An 18,647-nucleotide genomic window follows, 5' to 3' on the forward strand; every position below is an offset into this window, starting at 1 on the left:
AAGGGTCAACATTGACTTGTAGGATTGCTACCTTCCAATAGGTGGCACTAGAGTTCTAGCTCTCTTCCTCTCTGAAGAGACAATTTGCATAATTAGCACCACACCCTTATAAACTCTGTCAAAAAGGAAATCTGCCTTTGGTCTCCATAGCAACCTATCACAGTGCGGCTTTCAGTCCTTATACTACGGAGATAAAATGAAAGCTGTGCTCTGATTGTTTATGGACACCACCACACTGTTATAAACTGTGACTTAAAAAATATATATATTTTTTTCTTGCCCATAACATCCAATCACAGCGCAGCTTTCAATTCTTATACTGCTGAGGAAAATGAAAGATATCCTATGATTGGATATTATGTACACCACCACACTCTCTGGAAGCTGGGTTAAGAAAAACTTCACTGCCCATAGCAGCCAATCGTAGCACAGCGACCATTAATTCCTAACCAATCTAGTCACACCAAAATCACCAAAAGGTCATACAAAGAGGTCAAAGTATGGTGCAAGAAAAAGCCTATGGAGTGTTTGTGAAAAAACTGTATGTGATGGAATCTTTTTGGTAATTTTTTCTGAGCTCAGCGAACAAAAGTATATAATAATCACTTTTTTTCAAACAATTTTACCCTTGCAGACCTGTATTATTAAAGATTGTTTTTACTTTTACTGTATATATATATATATATATATATATATATATATATATATATATACTAGATGGTGGCCCGATTTTAACGCATCGGGTATTGTAGAATATGCATGTCCACTTAGTATATTGCCCAGCGACGTAGTATATTGCCCAGTCAAGTAGTATATTGCCCAGCGACGTACTATATTGCCCAGCCACGTAGTATATTGCCCAGTCACGTAGTATATTGCCCAGCGACGTAGTATATTGCCCAGCGGCGTAGTATATTGCCCAGTCACGTAGTATATTGCCCAGCGACGTACTATATTGCCCAGTCACGTAGTATATTGCCCAGCCACGTAGTATATTGCCCAGCCACGTAGTATATTGCCCAGTCACGTAGTATATTGCCCAGCCACATAGTATATTGGCCAGTCACATAGTATATTGCCCAGCCACATAGTATATTGCACAGCGACGGAGTATACAGCACAGAGCCACGTAGTATAGAGACTTAAAATAAAAAAACAAACATATACTTATCTTCCAAAGGCCCGTTGAAGTCCCGCTATACTCACCATCTGCCGCCTTCCCCGCTCCTCGCGACGCTCCGGTGACCGCTTCATGCAAGCAGCAGCTTCCAGTCCCAGGGTTGGTATGAGCAGGACCTGTGATGATGTCGCGGTCACATGACCGTGACGTCATGACATGTCCTTGTCGCATATCAGCCTTGGGACCGGAAGCTGCCGCTTGCATGGAGCGGTCGCCGGAGCGTCGCGAGGAGCTGGGAAGGCGGCAGATGGTGAGTATAGCAGGTTTTTAATTTTTTTAATTATTTTTAACATGACATATTTTTACTATTGATGCTGCATAGGCAGCATCAATAGTAAATAGTTGGGGACACACAGGGTTAATAGCAGCAGTAACGGAGTGCGTTACATCGCGGCCCGTTACCGCTGCCATTAACCCTGTGTGAGCTGGAGGGGATTATGGAGCGGGCGCCGGGCAGTGAGTGCAGGGGAGTAGGGGAGGTACTAATCGGACGGTGCCCGTCGCTGATTGGTCGCGGCAGCCATGACAGGCAGCTGCCGAGACCAATCAGCGACACGGGATTTCCGTTACGGAAGTTGAGGACAGACAGACGGAAGTACCCCTTAGACAATTATATATATATATATATGTTTACATATATATATATATATATATATATATATATATATATATGTTTACATAAGTCGCCAGTGTGTTAGACCTGACAAATGTAGGAGGAAACTTCACATGTACTTAGTGTTTGTATGTATATATAATATATATATATCGCTATATCCTCGTGCTTTAGCAGTTGTGTGTGGTTGCCTTGTAGGAAGGGAGTGTTTTGTAGGTTTATTCTATTTCTGTAGTTTGGAGGGCAATGTTTCAGATTAGCGAACATTGATTTTTACTCTTCTCTTCAGACTTGCCATGATTTTGAGACAATTTAATTTTATCCCAGGGCTTTTCAAAAATTGATGTCTTGTGCATCTGTGTCATGCTATATTGTTTGCTTCTAAAACCAGTTGTTGAGATTGGAAGGCATTGCTTGTTTTACAATACCTCTAATCTCATAGCCAGACTATGCCGGATAGCAGCATCACAATCAGAAGGAGCTTCACCCCTTGGAGTTAACAAATGCCAAGGACTTTTTATCCTTTAATATCCGTGTGATATCACTTGTGCTATTAAGAATACTTACTGTATATTGACAAGCTCTTCTGTTGCTGTACGTATTTGAAAATTGTATTTAGTCATTGCAGTTAAAGGGAACCTGTCACCAGACAAAACGCTGGTAACGTGCAGATATGGGGATAATAGCATTCAGAACCTGCCCAGCACTCGCACCTAGCTGAACACTGCCTGGAGGAAACAAACATTATTTACCCCAGGAGGGTTCGGTTTCCAGTCACTAGGGCAGCATCGGTGCGGGTTCAGTCACCGCTCTGAGAATACAAAGTGGCGGCTGTCAGTCAGAGGTTCGGTTACATCCACCGATCTGTATACTCAGAGCTGTGATTGAATCCACGCTGGTGCCGCCCCCATGGCTGAAACCGAATTTTGCTGGGAGGAATAAAGTTCATTATCTCCCCGCAGCATTCGGCTAAGGCTACTTTCACACTAGCGTTGGTACGGGGCCGTCGCCATGCGTTGGCCCGACGTACCGACGCTAGCTATGAAAAAAAAGAACAACGGACCCATTGTAAGGTCCGGCGAGGAGGGGGCGGAGTTCCGGCCGCGCATGCGCGGTCGGAAAAAGCGGAACCGACGCACAAAAAAAGTTGCATGGAACGTTTTTTGTCCCGACGGACTGCACAAACACGACGCATCCATCGCACGACGGATGCAACGTGTGGCAATCCGTCGCAATGCGTCGCTAATGAAAGTCTATGGAGAAAAAAGCGGGCAACTTTGCAGGATGCGTTTTTTTCTCCACAACGACGCAGTGCGACGGACGTTGCCCGACGCTAGTGTGAAAGCAGCCTGAGTGTGGGCGCCAGGCAGGCTAATATTAACCTGCAAATTAACACTATATCTGCATGTTTATAGTGTTTTTTTCTGGTGACAGGTTCTTCATGCTAATTATGTTTCTGCAATTAATAATAAATGTGATAAAAATATGAGACAATACAGGATCATTTGTAAAGGATTTGAATACTGTTGCAGCAAATTTTATATCCATAATGCAACTTTGCAAATATTATTTACAGACTATAAGCAAGCATTTTGTGTAGTTTAATCGTTAGCGGACACCATGTCGTGTTTGGAGAGCCCCTGTGTGCCTAAACATTGGAGCTTCCCCACACGTGACCCCATTTTGGAAACTAGACCTCCCAGGGAACTAATCTAGGTGTGTGGTGGGCACTATGAACCCCCAAGTGCTTCACAGAAGTTTATAACACAGAGCCGTGAAAATAAAAAAATCTTTTTTCTTTCCTCAAAAATGATTTTTTAGCCCGCAATTTTTTATTTTCACAAGGGTAACAGGAGAAATTAGATGCTAAAAGTTGTTGTTCAGTTTATCCTGAGTACACTGATACCCCACATGTGGGGGTAAACCACTATTTGGGCACACTTTGGGGCTCAGAAGGGAAATAGTGACATTTTGAAATGCAGACTTTGATGGAATGGTCTGTGGGCGTCACGTTGCGTTTGCAGAGCCCTTGATGTGCCTAACAATAGAAAACCCCCCAAAGTGACCCCATTTTGGAAACTAGACCCCCAATTAACTTATCTAGATGTGTGGTGAGCACTTTGAACCCCCAAGTGCTTCACAGAAGTTTATAGCGCAGAGCTGTGAAAATGACAAAAATAATTTTTCTTTCCTCAAAAATATTTTTTTAGCCCGCCATTTTTTATTTTCACAAGGGTAACAGGAGAAATTGGACCTCAAAAGTTGTTGTCCAGTTTGTCCTGAATATGCTGGTACCCCATATGTGGGGTAAACCACTGTTTGGGCACACGTCGGGGCTCGGAAGAGAGGGAGAACCATTTGACTTTTTGAACGCAAGATTGGCTGGAATCAGTGGTGGCGCCATGTCGCGTTAGGAGACCCCCTGATGTGCCTAAACAGTGGAAACCCCTCAATTCTAACTCCAACACTAACCCCAACACACCCCTAACCCTAATCCCAACTCTAACCATGACCCTAATCACAACCGTAACCCCAACGCACCCTAACCACAAACCTAACTCCAACACACCCCTAACCCTAATCCCAACCCTAACCATAACCCTAACCACAAGCCTAACCCTAGCCCCAACACACCTCTAACCCTAATCTTAACCCTAACCCTAATTCCAACCCTAGGGCTATGTGCCCACGTTGCGGATTTGTGTGCGGAGTTTTCCGCACCGTTTTTGAAAAATCCACAGGTAAAACGCACTGCGTTTTACCTGCGGATTTCCAGTGTTTTTCGTGCGGCTTTCACCTGTGCATTCCTATACAGGAACAGGTGTAAAACTCTGCGGAATTCGCATAAAGAATTGACATGCTGCGGATAATACCGAGCGGTATTTTCCGCACCATGGGCACAGCGGATTTGGTTTTCCATAGGTTTACATGGTACTGTAAACGTGATGGAAAACTGCTACGAATCCGCAGCGGCCAATCGTGTGCACATAGCCTAATTCTAACCCTAACCCTAATTGCAACCCTAATTCTAATTCTAACCCTAATTGTAACTCTAACCCTAATTACAACCCTAACTCTAATTGCAACCCTAACCCTAGTGGAAAAACAAAAATAAATATATTTTCTTTATTTTATTATGTTCGCTACCTATGGGGGTGATAAAGGGGGGTTCATTTTCTATTTTTCTTTTATTTTGATCACTGTGATAGAACCTATCACAGTGATCAAAATGTACCTGGAATGTATCTGCCGGTCGACAGATTCGGCGGGCGCACTGCGTATGCGCCCGCCATTTTGGAAGATGGAGGCGCCCATAGGAGAAGACGGAGGGACACCAGGACTCAGTAAGTATGGGGGAGCGGAGAGGAGGGCGTGGAGGACAGGACGGAGGGGTAGGAAGCACTGATGGCGGCAGGAGATCGCCGCTATCAGTCAGTGGCTGGGGCAGATCCGGGTCTCCAGCCGTGGCCGATGATATTGCAGCATCTGCCATGGTTGGATTGTAATATTTCACCAAGTTTCATAGGTGAAATACTGTATTACAAATTGTCCTGATTAGCTGTTTCACTTTCAACAGCCAATCGGAGCCACGTGGGGTAAAGCCACCCCTCCGGGCTGAAGTACCACTTCCCCTGTCCCTGTAGGTCGTATGAAATTTGAGTTAACCCTTTCATCCGATGTGCAGGAATGTGATCATTCTGTGACGCAGCATATGCATCACAGGTCGGATTGGCACCGTCTTTCATCACACATGCGCTGTGTCACAGGTCGGGAAGGGGTTAAAGGGGCTATTCAATATTTTTATGTTGATGGACTATTTGTAACATGTGTACTGTTTACTGCTTTGGCCTCAAGGTGGCGCTGCACCTTTGTTGCATGTGATGCATCAATCCTATATTATTCCTGGGATCTGTGGCTCTGGCCAGTTCAGAAGCTACAGGATTAATCTTATTAATTTTGGTTTCTGTCAGCACTGGGTGGGGCTGTTCTATATATTTCCCTGAGAGCCAGTTCCCACTGCCAGTCAATAGTTCTGCTGTCCTGGTATGTGCTGTGCTTCTGTGTTTTGTCCTGATTATTCCTGCTCTTTGACCTCAGCTTGACATTTGACTTCCTGCTTGTTTAATGATTTCTGTTTCTGACATGACCTCATGGATCTCTCCCAGCACTATCCTTCTTGCCATCTTGTGCCACCGAACGGCAGGCATTGCAGGACCTTAGGTATCCTATCCATGTGCTTACGACCACTGGCAACTAGCTAACTGTCAATATATCAGTGGTCGTAACCATGGATATATAAGCTCCTGCAATGCCTGCACATGAGGAAAGAGACATAGTAAATCAGAATAACTATACCACATTTCTAATTGGAAATTATTTGCTATTATTATTATTACACCTATGACATATTGGGATAGGATCTTGGAGATGGGAATACCCCTTTAAAGGGAATCTGTCAGCATCTGAGAGCAGCATAATATACACTAGGGCACAAGAGCCTGATTGCAGAGATGTGTCACTTATTAGGCTGTGTATTGTAGTTTCAACGCAATCAGTATTTTATCAGCAGGAGATACATGGCTAGATATCATGTGCCAGGCAGTAAGTCTATTCTGTGTAGCCCTATTCCCACCATTGATTGGGATGATGCTGACAATTTACAGTATAGATAGGAAGCTGCCAGTCAGGAATGTGGCGGAGGTATACACAGCACAAAAGTCTACATCTACATCTACATCAGATAAAGAAGTACTCTGTCTAAACTGCACCAAGCAGTACAGTAATATGTCAATGGATCAGGCTTTCTTGCCCTATGTTATGCTGCTCTTAGATTATGTACGAAAACTTGATGACAGATTCCCTTTAACTACGTCATGCATTTTTTTCACCTTTAAAACAAATATTACAAACTTTGAATGAGTAGAGGTCAATGGCTTTAAAATAGCACTTATAGTAAATCCTGATAACCTTCTTGATTGCTGTTTTTCTTGGATAGTAGGGCAGAATTGAATATCCTGACTACAAGAAGTCTGCTCAGTAGTCAGCTTCAGTAGAAGCTTTCCTTCTGCTCCCAGCACATGGACGTCTGCAGTAACTGGGAAGAACCAGCAGGGGGAGAAATAGGAGGGTTCAAGAGACATTACAGCCTCAGTTGTGAGAGCAGTACTGAGACGTCTGCTGTAGTGTAGAAGAGAGTGGAGACTTCATACACTTCAAATTTATGATAAGGACCTATAACTCTGCCCTTCACCTTGCCAAACAGACCTATTTCACCACTCTGATCTCCTCACTATCCAACAACCCCAAGAAACTTTTTGACACCTTTCACTCCCTCCTCAGGCCAAAAGCACAAGACCCGATCACAGACATTTGTGCTGATGACCTGGCCTCCCACTTTATAGAGAAAATAGACAATATCCGTCAGGAAATCCGCTCCCAGACACCAAGTGCAATGACTCCCATTCCTCCCTGCATCTCCCCTGGCTCACTCTCCGCATTTGATCCCATCACAGAAGAAGAAGTCTCCAAGCTCCTCTCCTCTTCTCGTCCGACTACATGCACCCCCGACCCCATTCCCTCACACCTCCTCCAGTCTCTCTCTCCAGTCGTCACATCTCACCTAACTACAATTTTTAATCTCTCCCTCTCCTCTGGCATTTTCCCCTACTCCTTCAAATACTCTGTCATTACATCATTACTAAAAAAAAAACACCCTTGACCCATCATGCGCAAACAACTACAGACCGGTCTCCAATCTCCCCTTCATCTCAAAACTCCTGGAGCGCCTAGTCTACTCCCGCCTTACCCGTTACCTCTCCACTCTTTCCCTTCACAGTCCGGGTTCCGCCCCCTACATTCAGCAGAAACTGCACTCATCAAGGTGACCAATGACCTTCTGACAGCAAAATGTAATGGTGACCACTCTCTACTCATTCTCCTCGATCTTTCTGCAGCTTTCGACACTGTTGACCACCCTCTCCTACTCTCTAGGCTCCAGTCACTAGGCATTAAGGACACTGCTCTCTCCTGGTTCTCTTACTATCTTTCTGACCGCTCCTTCAGTGTTCTGTTCTCCGGCTCCACTTCATCTCCTCTTCCTCTCACTGTCGGGGTACCTCAGGGCTCAGTCCTTGGCCCCCTTCTCTTCTCTCTCTACACGGCCCCAATTGGACAGACCATCAGCAGATTTGGCTTTCAGTACCATCTTTATGCTGATGACACACAACTATACACGTCAGCCCCTGACCTTACCCCCGCTGTACTACAGAACGCCACTGACTGTCTGTCTGCAGTCTCTAACATCATGTCCGCTCTCTATCTGAAACTCAACCTCTCCAAAACTGAACTTCTTCTGCTCCCGCCTTCTACTAGCCTCCCTAAATCTGACATTTCCCTCTCCGTGGGTGGCACCATAATAACGCCTAGGCAGCAGGCACGCTGTCTGGGTGTTATGTTTGACTCCGATCTCTCCTTCACCTCCCACATACAATCTCTTGCCCGCTCGTGCCGCTTACACCTAAAGAACATCTCTAGAATCCGCCCTTTTCTCACCATGGAGACAACAAAAACTCTCACTGTCGCCCTAATCCACTCCCGCCTGGACTACTGCAACTCTCTATTAATTGGCCTCCCCCTCACGCGACTTTCCCCTCTCCAGTCTATCCTTAATGCAGCAGCCAGGGTCGTCCATCTGGCTAATCGTTACTCGGACATGTCCGCTCTTCGCCAGTCATTACACTGGCTGCCCATTCATTACAGGATACAATTCAAAGTACTTGTTCTCACCCACAAAGCTCTCCACAGTGCGGCACCCCCTTACATCTCCTCCCTCATTTCTGTCTATCGGCCTAACCGACCGCTGCGCTCTGCAAACGACTTTCGACTAACCTCTGCACTAATCCGTACCTCCCACTCCCAACTCCAAGACTTCTCCCGTGCTGCGCCAATCCTCTGGAATGCTCTACCCCAAGATATTAGGACCATCCACAACTTGCATAGTTTAGGCGCTCGCTCAAAACTCATTAGTTCAGAGCGGCCTATCACATTCCCTAATCAGTCATTTTATGTTTGTGTGTGAGAGCTTACAATCTACAATGAGGTGGGGGAGATACAAAGTACAGGTGTGTATTGACAATGATGTATTTACAATGATGGTCCAGCCATCTTCAGGGGGTGGGGGATAGATGGAAGTAGTGAATGGGCTACAACGTGATGGGACACTCTGAACAAATGTGTTTTGAGGGCACACCTAAAACTGTGCAAGTTGTGAATGGTCCTAATTTCTTGGGTTAGAGCATCCCAGAGGATTGGCGCAGCATGGGAGAAGTCTTGGAGTCGGGAGTGGGAGGTACGGATTAGTGCAGAGGTTAGCCTAATGCAGAGATGCAGAGGTTAGATCACACTAGAGAGAGGAGAAAGGTTATAGAATGAGCAACGTTGTGACTTGGTGCTTCCAACCATTTTACTCAATTATGTAGTATGTATCATGTTTTGAAATTTATATGACTTCCATTCATACTGACGTTTTTGCAGTCAATAAACTATGGGCAAAAAACCCTTCTACAAGTGTAAACAGAGTCTTAGTTTGCAACTGTAAGTTATTCCAGTGCTGTGTAAAAATCTAATACTATAATGGAGAACGGAAGTTGACATTGACAGGAAGAGTAGCCGCGTGTGTCTGAGAATCGCTGGCTCCGAAGCATCTGCAGAGACTAAGCTTTAGCGATTCTTAACTCTCTTTTCATCATTTTAGTAAATCTGGGTCATTGTTTCATGTGCAAGGCATCTATTCCTTTCCCCAAGAATGCACAAGACAGCAAATATTTCCCAAGACATTAGATGATTTGTTTATCGCTGCTACAAATGCATTAATGAAAACGGTTTTTGGCTTTCAAATGTGTTTGTTTTATACACAATCCCGTCATTTCTGCTGTGAAGCGTTGAGCTTATTAAAATGTCTTCCTGCAAAGTGAATTTTATTTAATGCCTCTTTTTAATGGTTTTTATTCATATATTATAATTTTCTGTTTTAGGGAATTATATGAAATCACAGCCAGAAATGGAGACGTGACTAAATATACTGAACACAAAACAGCAAAAAGTAGTAAAAAAAAAAAGGAATAAAAGTAGCAGGATTGGAAACCAGTGGATTCTTTAATCTGCAGCAACTTCATGCCGAAGACATTGATCAAATTTTGTGTGAATGTTCCTGGAGTCATTCCTCGACAGGCTGAAACTATACATTTTTAATGTATTTCCTCTACATGACAAATAACTAGCTATTTGTCAGCTGGAAAGAATGGTCTGCTCTATTCACAGATGAGGTAGGGTACAAGATGATATTTTAATATGACAACCAGCAGTCGTTCATGTCCTGTACCAGCTGTAAACGGACATATGAATCACTATCCAGCCACCCACTATCCCTTCCTGTTTCCTCCCGTCATCGGTGGCTTGCCACTGCCACTACATGGATACCAAGGCCATCCTCCCACAAGCAGCTGCAGCACTCCATCACCAGCAAGTAAGTGTAAGATTACATATCAATTTCTATAGATTGTGATATGTCTTAATCTTAAATAACCTCAGTGTAAGTAACAAGGCCATTTTTATACAAATTTGGGTAGTCATTTTAAAGAGATAAAAGTGCAAGAATGTATATATTAAACCTACAAAGAACAGTAAATTACTGGAAAGTCTGTATTTCGCGTGCACCTACCTATAGGGCTGGTCACAATGTTGGCATACCATATTTTAAAGGCTATGCAAAACATTTTTATTATTAATAATTATATTGAGATAAACCGTTTTGCTATTTTTCCGGCTCCATTTTTACAAGTATCTTACGTTGGTATGTTCCTGCCAATTAATACATGCTGCTTATGAGTTCTTTGTGATTGAGATGCTGATTACTAGTCTATCTCTTATGTGACAAAACATCTTCATACCTGTACTAATTTCTTCTTCTATAATCCAGGAGGGATATCAGCTTCCTTGTGTTGTAGTGTCTGCCATGGGTATTCTTTTTTTTTTTCATTATATGGATAGTCTATGTAATTCACATTTGCCCCTGCAGACCAACTTATGTGCATGCTTTTCTTTCTATTTGCATTTTGCCACTGTAAAGTGTATGTGATGTGTTCCCTCTGAAGACTTGGGTGCTTTCCTCAACCTACTGTTATCACTAACACTCAGAGAATGACAGGGGGAAGAGACACAGTGTAGAGAAGTTTACTGCTAGATCTATGCCAGAGCCAACAGCACAGCCAGCAATGTGAAGTAGTTATTCAGACTCTACATCAATATAGTTTTAGAATTTAAAAAAAACCAAGAAGAGTATTTAGAAAGTTGCTTAATTCTATTTTTAGCAAGCATTTATGCAATAATTAGTACCCCAAACAATACAATACATGAGCAAAAGAAAAAAAAGATAAAACCTTCCAGGCTATAGTTTATTACTGCTGAGAGCAAAGAGCCTATTGGCGAAAGTATCAGGAAGTTAGGAAGCTAATCTTACTGTTTGAGGGCACGGTAGCAATTATAAAAATCTACTCCAATTAGTATGGATAAATATATTCCCAATTAGTGGAACTCATAGAGCATAATGGTTATTGTCTTAAAAAGAACAGTTGAGGCTGGCGTCTTCAAGCCTTTTCATACCACTTCTTATGCGTGTACTGTCAACCCCCTATACCTTTATACACCATAGTTAGTTCCATCCCTATCGGTGAGATACATAGAACGTAGATAGTATTTGGTATTGCATGGTCTGACAAGGACCCCCTTGTGGCAGACATTTGATCACCACATCCTATAGGTGTACCATCAATCACATGGGATCATCACCCTATGTCCCAATTAAGACCTTAGATTTATTACATTTTCCCCCAATTGGTGTCATTTATGAAAGTCTAGAGGTTATCATCCCATGATGGAAGGTTTAGGTTAGCGCTCTCAAAAGATCTTTTGATCACCTTGCCCTATGTGGATACTGTCCATCCTATGTCTCAGTTGGGACTATGGATCTATTCGGTAACAAACCAATCTGTGCACTAAATGAAGCACAGAGAGAGGTTAATGTCTTAAAAATAATGGTTGGAATAAGCACCCTCAAAAGGACATACTTGCCCTATTCGAGTATATTAATCCCATGTCTCGATTAGGACCGTAGATAAATCAAATTCTACCACAATTGATGGGCTATATGGAGAAGCATTCTTAGGAGGACATTTGAGAATAATGTCCTTTTTAGGCTCTCCGGGTGAGATGGATTTTCTAAGTCTCAGTTTTTGGTGGGCACACGGACCCCAGGCATTGATGCAGCAAGCAGAAAGGCACTTAGGCAGCGAGGATTTGGCACACTCAGGAATATCATGAACAGTATTACGGATGAAGTGGAACCCAGCGAGGATTGAGCAATTAAAAGCACACTATGCACATAAGGTGGAGCACACCAAACATAGAGATCTGGAGTCTCAATCCCAAGACACAGGTGTGTGTCAATGGGCCTTAAATAGGTTCAGGGAGATAATGTGATTCATCCACACCGGGAAACTTGCAAAACCTGACGTGGAGTGTAACAGAAGGTATTGGACCCAGGGGAAGGAAGCAGAGCCCAGGATACCCAGGACAGATGTAACAGTCCTCTAGAAGTTCAGTTGCCTCGCCCTATTTGAGTTTATGAACCCCATGTCCCTGCTAGGACCATAAATCAATTGAATTGTACACCAATCGGTAAGATATGTAGGGTATTGTCCTAGGACACTTGGGATAAAGCACCACTGTTCTATTTTGTGACACTTTTGAGCTGTCTGGGGCACCAGAGCCTGAGGAATCTGGAACCTGTCACATTATTGTCATACCTCTACCTGTTAGCATCATGTAATGTAGTTACATAGGGCTTCTGTAATTTGTTTCTTTACCTGTTGGACCAATGATGTTTTTCTGCTTCACCTTTGCCTATGATACTTTTCTGCTTGATATTATTTCTACTTTAGCATAGGTTGCTGCACATTCTTTCCACACGATAAGACTTGATTGACTGGTCTCTCCGAATTTGTCAAGAAGGAAAGATCTGTCAATCACGCTTAGCTGAATGGTGAGACGCCGGAGGGGAGCCACCCAGCGGATACGTTTTCTCTGAACATCCTGTTAGTGTTTATAGCTGCTAAGGTTAGGGCAGCAGGAATGTTTTACAGGTTCTCTTTCAATGCAGAAATATTGTGTACACAATGTGAGAAGGAAATGCTTTTTTCTCCACCAACACGTCTATGCATATGGTCTAGTTAGCCTCACTTTACCTTGTTTTATGAACCCTGGGTGAGTGTTTGGCTGACGACCAGTTTACAGTAAGTAAGCATGTTCTCACCAGGGGATGTGCTCCTTGATCGGTTGATAATGTAGTGTGAACCACTAAAATCTCAAGAATGCCATGCACTCCATTTAATCAGGCTAAGTCTGATTTCCAGTAACAGATAACCACGTATTTCAGAGTAATTGGCTCGCCGACATACTTAATCAACAAATACATTTCTTCCTAGTAGTCATTTGTCACCTGTCAAGTGTCAATTTAACTCCTTATAAATGTTACAAAGGGAACATGTAATAAAAGATGCTTGGATGAACATACTTGATGTCCATTTATACTACACGATTATCATGAACAAGTGTTCCTAGGAAAGCCTATCTCTCAATAGCCATGCACTATAAACAGGCTGCAGATCACCCGACATACAAGAATACTGAAATTATCTCTTGTGCTGTACTAAAGATCATCCTTCTCGGCAGCACATCATTCTGTGTAAACGATCAACACTCCTCATTGTTGTAAATATTGTAAAGAAGGAAAAGTTGTGGAATTATGGAAAACACATGATGGATAGCCATGTTAATAATAGGCAAATGATGAGAAAATGGAAACAAACATTTCAAAAGATCTCAATATATTATAGTATTGAGTATGTGCACTACGTGCAGAAATACACAGTCACACACATTGGCATTCTATCTATGAGGTTATTAATGATTGTCTGAGAAGCGTTCTGCAACGCTGGATGCACTTGGGCAAATCATCAAGATCTGCTGCTGGCAGCTTCTCTTGTAATTACAGACCAATGATGTCCCAGATGTACTCGATGGGAGACAAGTCCAAAGACGCTGCAGGCCATGGTAGCATGTTTAGGCAACGCAAGCTGTTCATTTTCTCGTGTTGAGAAATGGCCTTACCACTAGTTACAAGATCAAATCAGTGTATCGCTGAGCTGTTAGTGTACCTGGAATGAAAGCTAAAAGCTACTGTACATTATGCCACCCCACCCCACAATCCCGAGAGTAGCAGCGCAGGCGCAATGGAATTCTGGAACCCCAAGAGGGACATTTATGGCGTATGTTCATCAGAGATAAATAAATATATATATATATGTGTCATATCCTAACATAGCGTCTATTTGTAATATCTGAAGGTTATCATGAATAACTGAAATGCCAATACAAGTAAAGTGCCGCATACCTGTAGCAGAGAAAACTCGGTACTCGGGTAGATGAGTGAGCAAAAGCTATTTATTTATACAGTCCGAAAATAATTTTGCCGTTTCGGTCCAATGTCTGGACCTTATTCAGAGTAGGGCAGATTACAGATGGGTAAGAGTCAATGCAGGGTTATGGTAAGTACAACATCCAGATAATGGACCAAAACATCAAGATTATTTTCGGATTGTATAAATATTTGTTATTCAGTCATCTACCCGAGTTGCAAGTTTTTGACTGTACATTAACAGATTGTAACCGTACTCGGGCACCTGCAAATAATCTTGTTACGCCGTATATCATTGATTAGTGTAATATACAGGAGAAAGACGTCTGCGATAAGAGCCCCTATTACACATCCTGTCTTGTTTGGCATTTATAATATCTTTGCATAAATATGGTGAGATTTTCATGGTATGAAGTAAACCTCATTTGTACATATTTTTCTACATTCCTTTTTATTTTATCTTTTGCTCCGCTTTGTGTTTGTGTTTAAATAAATTTTCAGAGTATAAAGTAATTCACTTAAAAGGACATCAAATCTCCCTAGGTCACCATACACACATATTTTGGACTGTGTAAAAATAAAGAAATTTTGGGATGATATTAATAACACTCTTCACAACTTGCATATTACCTCAGCTAACCTTCATGTAACAGAAGTTTTACTCTCTTGCTCATCAAAAAATTTTAGGCCCAAAAAGCACAGCCTTCTCCCTCTGATGATTTGCGCTGCAAAACATTTAATTACTTTGCATTGGAGAGATGAATCTCCTCCCACCTTGTTAGAATGGTTCTCCAAGATAAATCAAATTTCTCGCCTAGAAGAGCTTACGAGTTGGGAGATGGCCAATCATGATCTATATCTCAAGAGATGGTGACCTTGGAGGGATCAACACCAACATGACCGTCTTAGTTCTTCCAATATTTGATGTGTCTGGCTTTGTTTGTTTGGGGACTTCGGCACTAATTGCTGATTGCATGGTTTGCTATTTTCGTTAATTTTGTACCATTATTGTCTCCAGGAAATTGTTATTGTTATTACCCATAATTCCCCCCCCCCCCTTTTATTCCCACCCCCTCTCTCCACCTTGCTCCCCCTCCTACTTCCCTTCTCACCCTCCCTCTCCCTCTCCTATCCTACAGGTCATATTAAGAAAACAGTTTATTGGTGGTATTACTTCCTAATTTTATGACATGCTACTGTGTTCCTGTTCATTTGACTACGGTCGTTTATAAATAATTTACAAAAAAAAAAAAGTACATCAAATCTACAACATATCATATCTACTATATAAAGCTGAATGTGTGTGTGTGTGTGTGTGTGTATGTGTGTGTGTATGTGTCCGGGATTGGCATCTGCACCGTCGCAGCTACAGCCACAAAATTTTGCACAGTCACACGTCTGGACCCCGAGAGCGTCATAGGCTATATTGTGAGGCGAAATTTTAACCCCGCGCGTTCCAATTCACCAAACAATTTTGCCCCTATCTACATAATGGGGAAAAAAGTGAAAGGAAAAGTGTTGGAGGCGTCGCAGCTACAGAAACAAAATTTTGCACAGTCACACGTCTGGACCCTGAGAGCGTCATAGGCTATATTGTGAGGTGAAATTTTAACCCCGCGCTTTCCAATTCACCAAACAATTTTGCCCCTATCTACATAATGGGGAAAAAGTGAAAGGAAAAGTGTTGGAAGCGTCGCAGCTACAGCCACAAAATTTTGCACAGTCACACGTCTGGACCCTGAGAGCGTCATAGGCTTCGTTGTGAGGTGAAATTTTAACCCCGCGCGTTCCAATTCACCAAACAATTTTGCCCCTATCTACATAATGGGGAAAAAAGTGAAAGGAAAAGTGTTGGAGGCGTCGCAGCTACAGAAACTAAATTTTGCACAGTCACACGTCTGGACCCTGAGAGCGTTATAGGCTACGTTGTGAGGTGAAATTTTAACCCCGCGCTTTCCAATTCACCAAACAATTTTGCCCCTATCTACATAATGGGAAAAAATGAAAGGAAAAGTGTAGGGGGCAAATTGACAGCTGCCAGATGTGAACAAGGGGGACTTAAAGAATGAAAGCGATGGCGCCAAAGAGTATATACCGTACAGTTGCTAAGGTGGGGCCTCGACATGGGATACTCACCACACACGGGGATATGAACACACACAAAATGCGCCACACACTACCACGTGCTTGAACACATATTACCCTCAGCACACATTTCACCACAAATACACCAACCTCGCCACATAAAAGTCAAAACACAAAAGTCGCCACTCAAAACTCGCCACGCGCAGAACTCGCCACATGCAAAAACTAGGCTCTTGCAAAACTCGCCACAAGTGCAAAATTCTCCTCATGAAAAACTCGCCACATGCAAAACTTGCACACGCGGAAAAATTGCCACATGCACAAAAGTTGCAACACATGCAAAAGTTGCCTCACACAAAACTTGCACATACTCAAAAGGCACCACACATAATACTCGCAACGCGCAAAACTCGCCATGCGCAAAACTTGCTGCACACAACTTGCTACACTAACCTGTCACATGCAACTCAACACACAAAAAGTTGCTACACGCATGTTTCTACACAAAACTCATCTCACAAAAGTCGCTACATGCATGTCGCCACACGCAACTCAACACACACAACTTGACAAACGAAACTCGCCCTAAAACACACACAAGTCTGGTATTATCCTTCAAAAATAAAAATCTGATTAATAAGCAGACAAACTACAACAATTGCACCATATAGGAAATACGGCAGCTGTCAGTCACATGACCTGTCTATTATGTGTATGTGTGAGCTAATATATACTGAGAGGGGGAGGGCTTCCTGTTGGCTGTGGATTTATCAGGCTGCCAATTTAGCTTACAAATACTGAGGTAAAAATACTAAGCAAATAATGTGTGAACGAGGTCTAATACAGGAGGAGATGACACACAGGTATATACTATGTACAGGGGAGATGACACACAGATATATACTATATACAGGAGAGATGACACACAGGTATATACTATATAGAGGAGGAGATGACATATAGGTACATATATATACAGGAGGAGATGACATACAGGTATACACTATATACAGGAGGAGATGACATACAGGTATATGCTATATATAGAAGATGACATGCAGGTATATACTATATGCAGGAGGAGATGACACTCAGATATATACTATATACAGGGGAGATGACACACAGGTATATACTATATAGAGGAGGAGATGACATATAGGTACATATATATACAGGAGGAGATGACATACAGGTATACACTATATACAGGAGGAGATGACATACAGGTATATGCTATATATAGAAGATGACATGCAGGTATATACTATATGCAGGAGGAGATGACACTCAGATATATACTATATACAGGGGAGATGACACACAGGTATATACTATATACAGGAGGAGATGACATACAGGTATATGCTATATATAGAAGATGACATGCAGGTATATACTATATGCAGGAGCAGATGACACTCAGATATATACTATATACAGGGGAGATGACACAGGTATATACTATATACAGGAGGAGATGACATACAGGTATATACTATATATAGAAGGAGATGACATTCAGGTATATACTATATATAGGGGAGATGACACACAGCAGGTATATACTATATACAGGGGAGATGACATACAGGTATATACTATATACAGGAGATGACATACAGATGTATACTATATATAAGGGAGATGACAAACATGTATATACTGAGGTGATGAGGTGAAAATGAGAGGTGTGAGGTGAAAATGAAAAGGTGTGAGTGCAAAATGAAAGGAGTGAGGAAAAATAGTGGAGTGATCAGAAAATGACAGATGTGAGGTTGAAATGACAAGTGTTAGGGGGGAATGAGAGGAGTGAGGGAGAAAATGAGAGGTGTGAGGGAGAAAATGAGAGATGTGAGGGGGAAAATGAAAGATGTGATTGGGAAAATGAGAGGCGTGATGGGAAAATAAGAGAAGTGAGGTGCTATAACTAACCACAGATATTTACTATGCCCAGGCAACGCCGGGCTCTTCAGCTAGTCACATATAAAATACTTACACACTTACTAGTCCGTGGTTAATGACGTTGTCCTCTTACATAAATTCACACCTCCACCCCCGGTAGAGTCAGTGTTGCTAGAGTAAATTGCATCTTTCCTATTCTCCCCGGGTCCTGCATTATGTCGCAGCCGTAGTCTGTGTTGTTTGTGCAGTGGTGACGTAATGTCGACAGAACTGCAGCCAATAATTTCGCTCAGTGGCTTGTGTCGTCTACATCGGCAGTGCCGCTGAGCTCA

General features: G+C 42.6%; 1 protein-coding gene across 3 annotated transcripts in view; it reads left to right on the plus strand.

Annotated features, from left to right (window-relative positions):
- Positions 1-18,647, plus strand: part of RARB (retinoic acid receptor beta) — a 985,731-nt gene that overhangs the window by 366,678 nt on the left and 600,406 nt on the right. For all 3 annotated transcript variants that reach the window (XM_069730000.1, XM_069729996.1, XM_069729999.1), the window contains exon 3: positions 9,827-10,317. In XM_069730000.1, the coding sequence (XP_069586101.1) occupies positions 10,143-10,317 (175 nt within the window). In that variant the 5' untranslated portion in view covers positions 9,827-10,142. The remainder of the gene's footprint in view (positions 1-9,826; positions 10,318-18,647) is intronic.

This window comes from Ranitomeya imitator, chromosome 6 (genome assembly GCF_032444005.1).
Source record: "Ranitomeya imitator isolate aRanImi1 chromosome 6, aRanImi1.pri, whole genome shotgun sequence".
Lineage (NCBI taxonomy): Eukaryota > Metazoa > Chordata > Amphibia > Anura > Dendrobatidae > Ranitomeya > Ranitomeya imitator.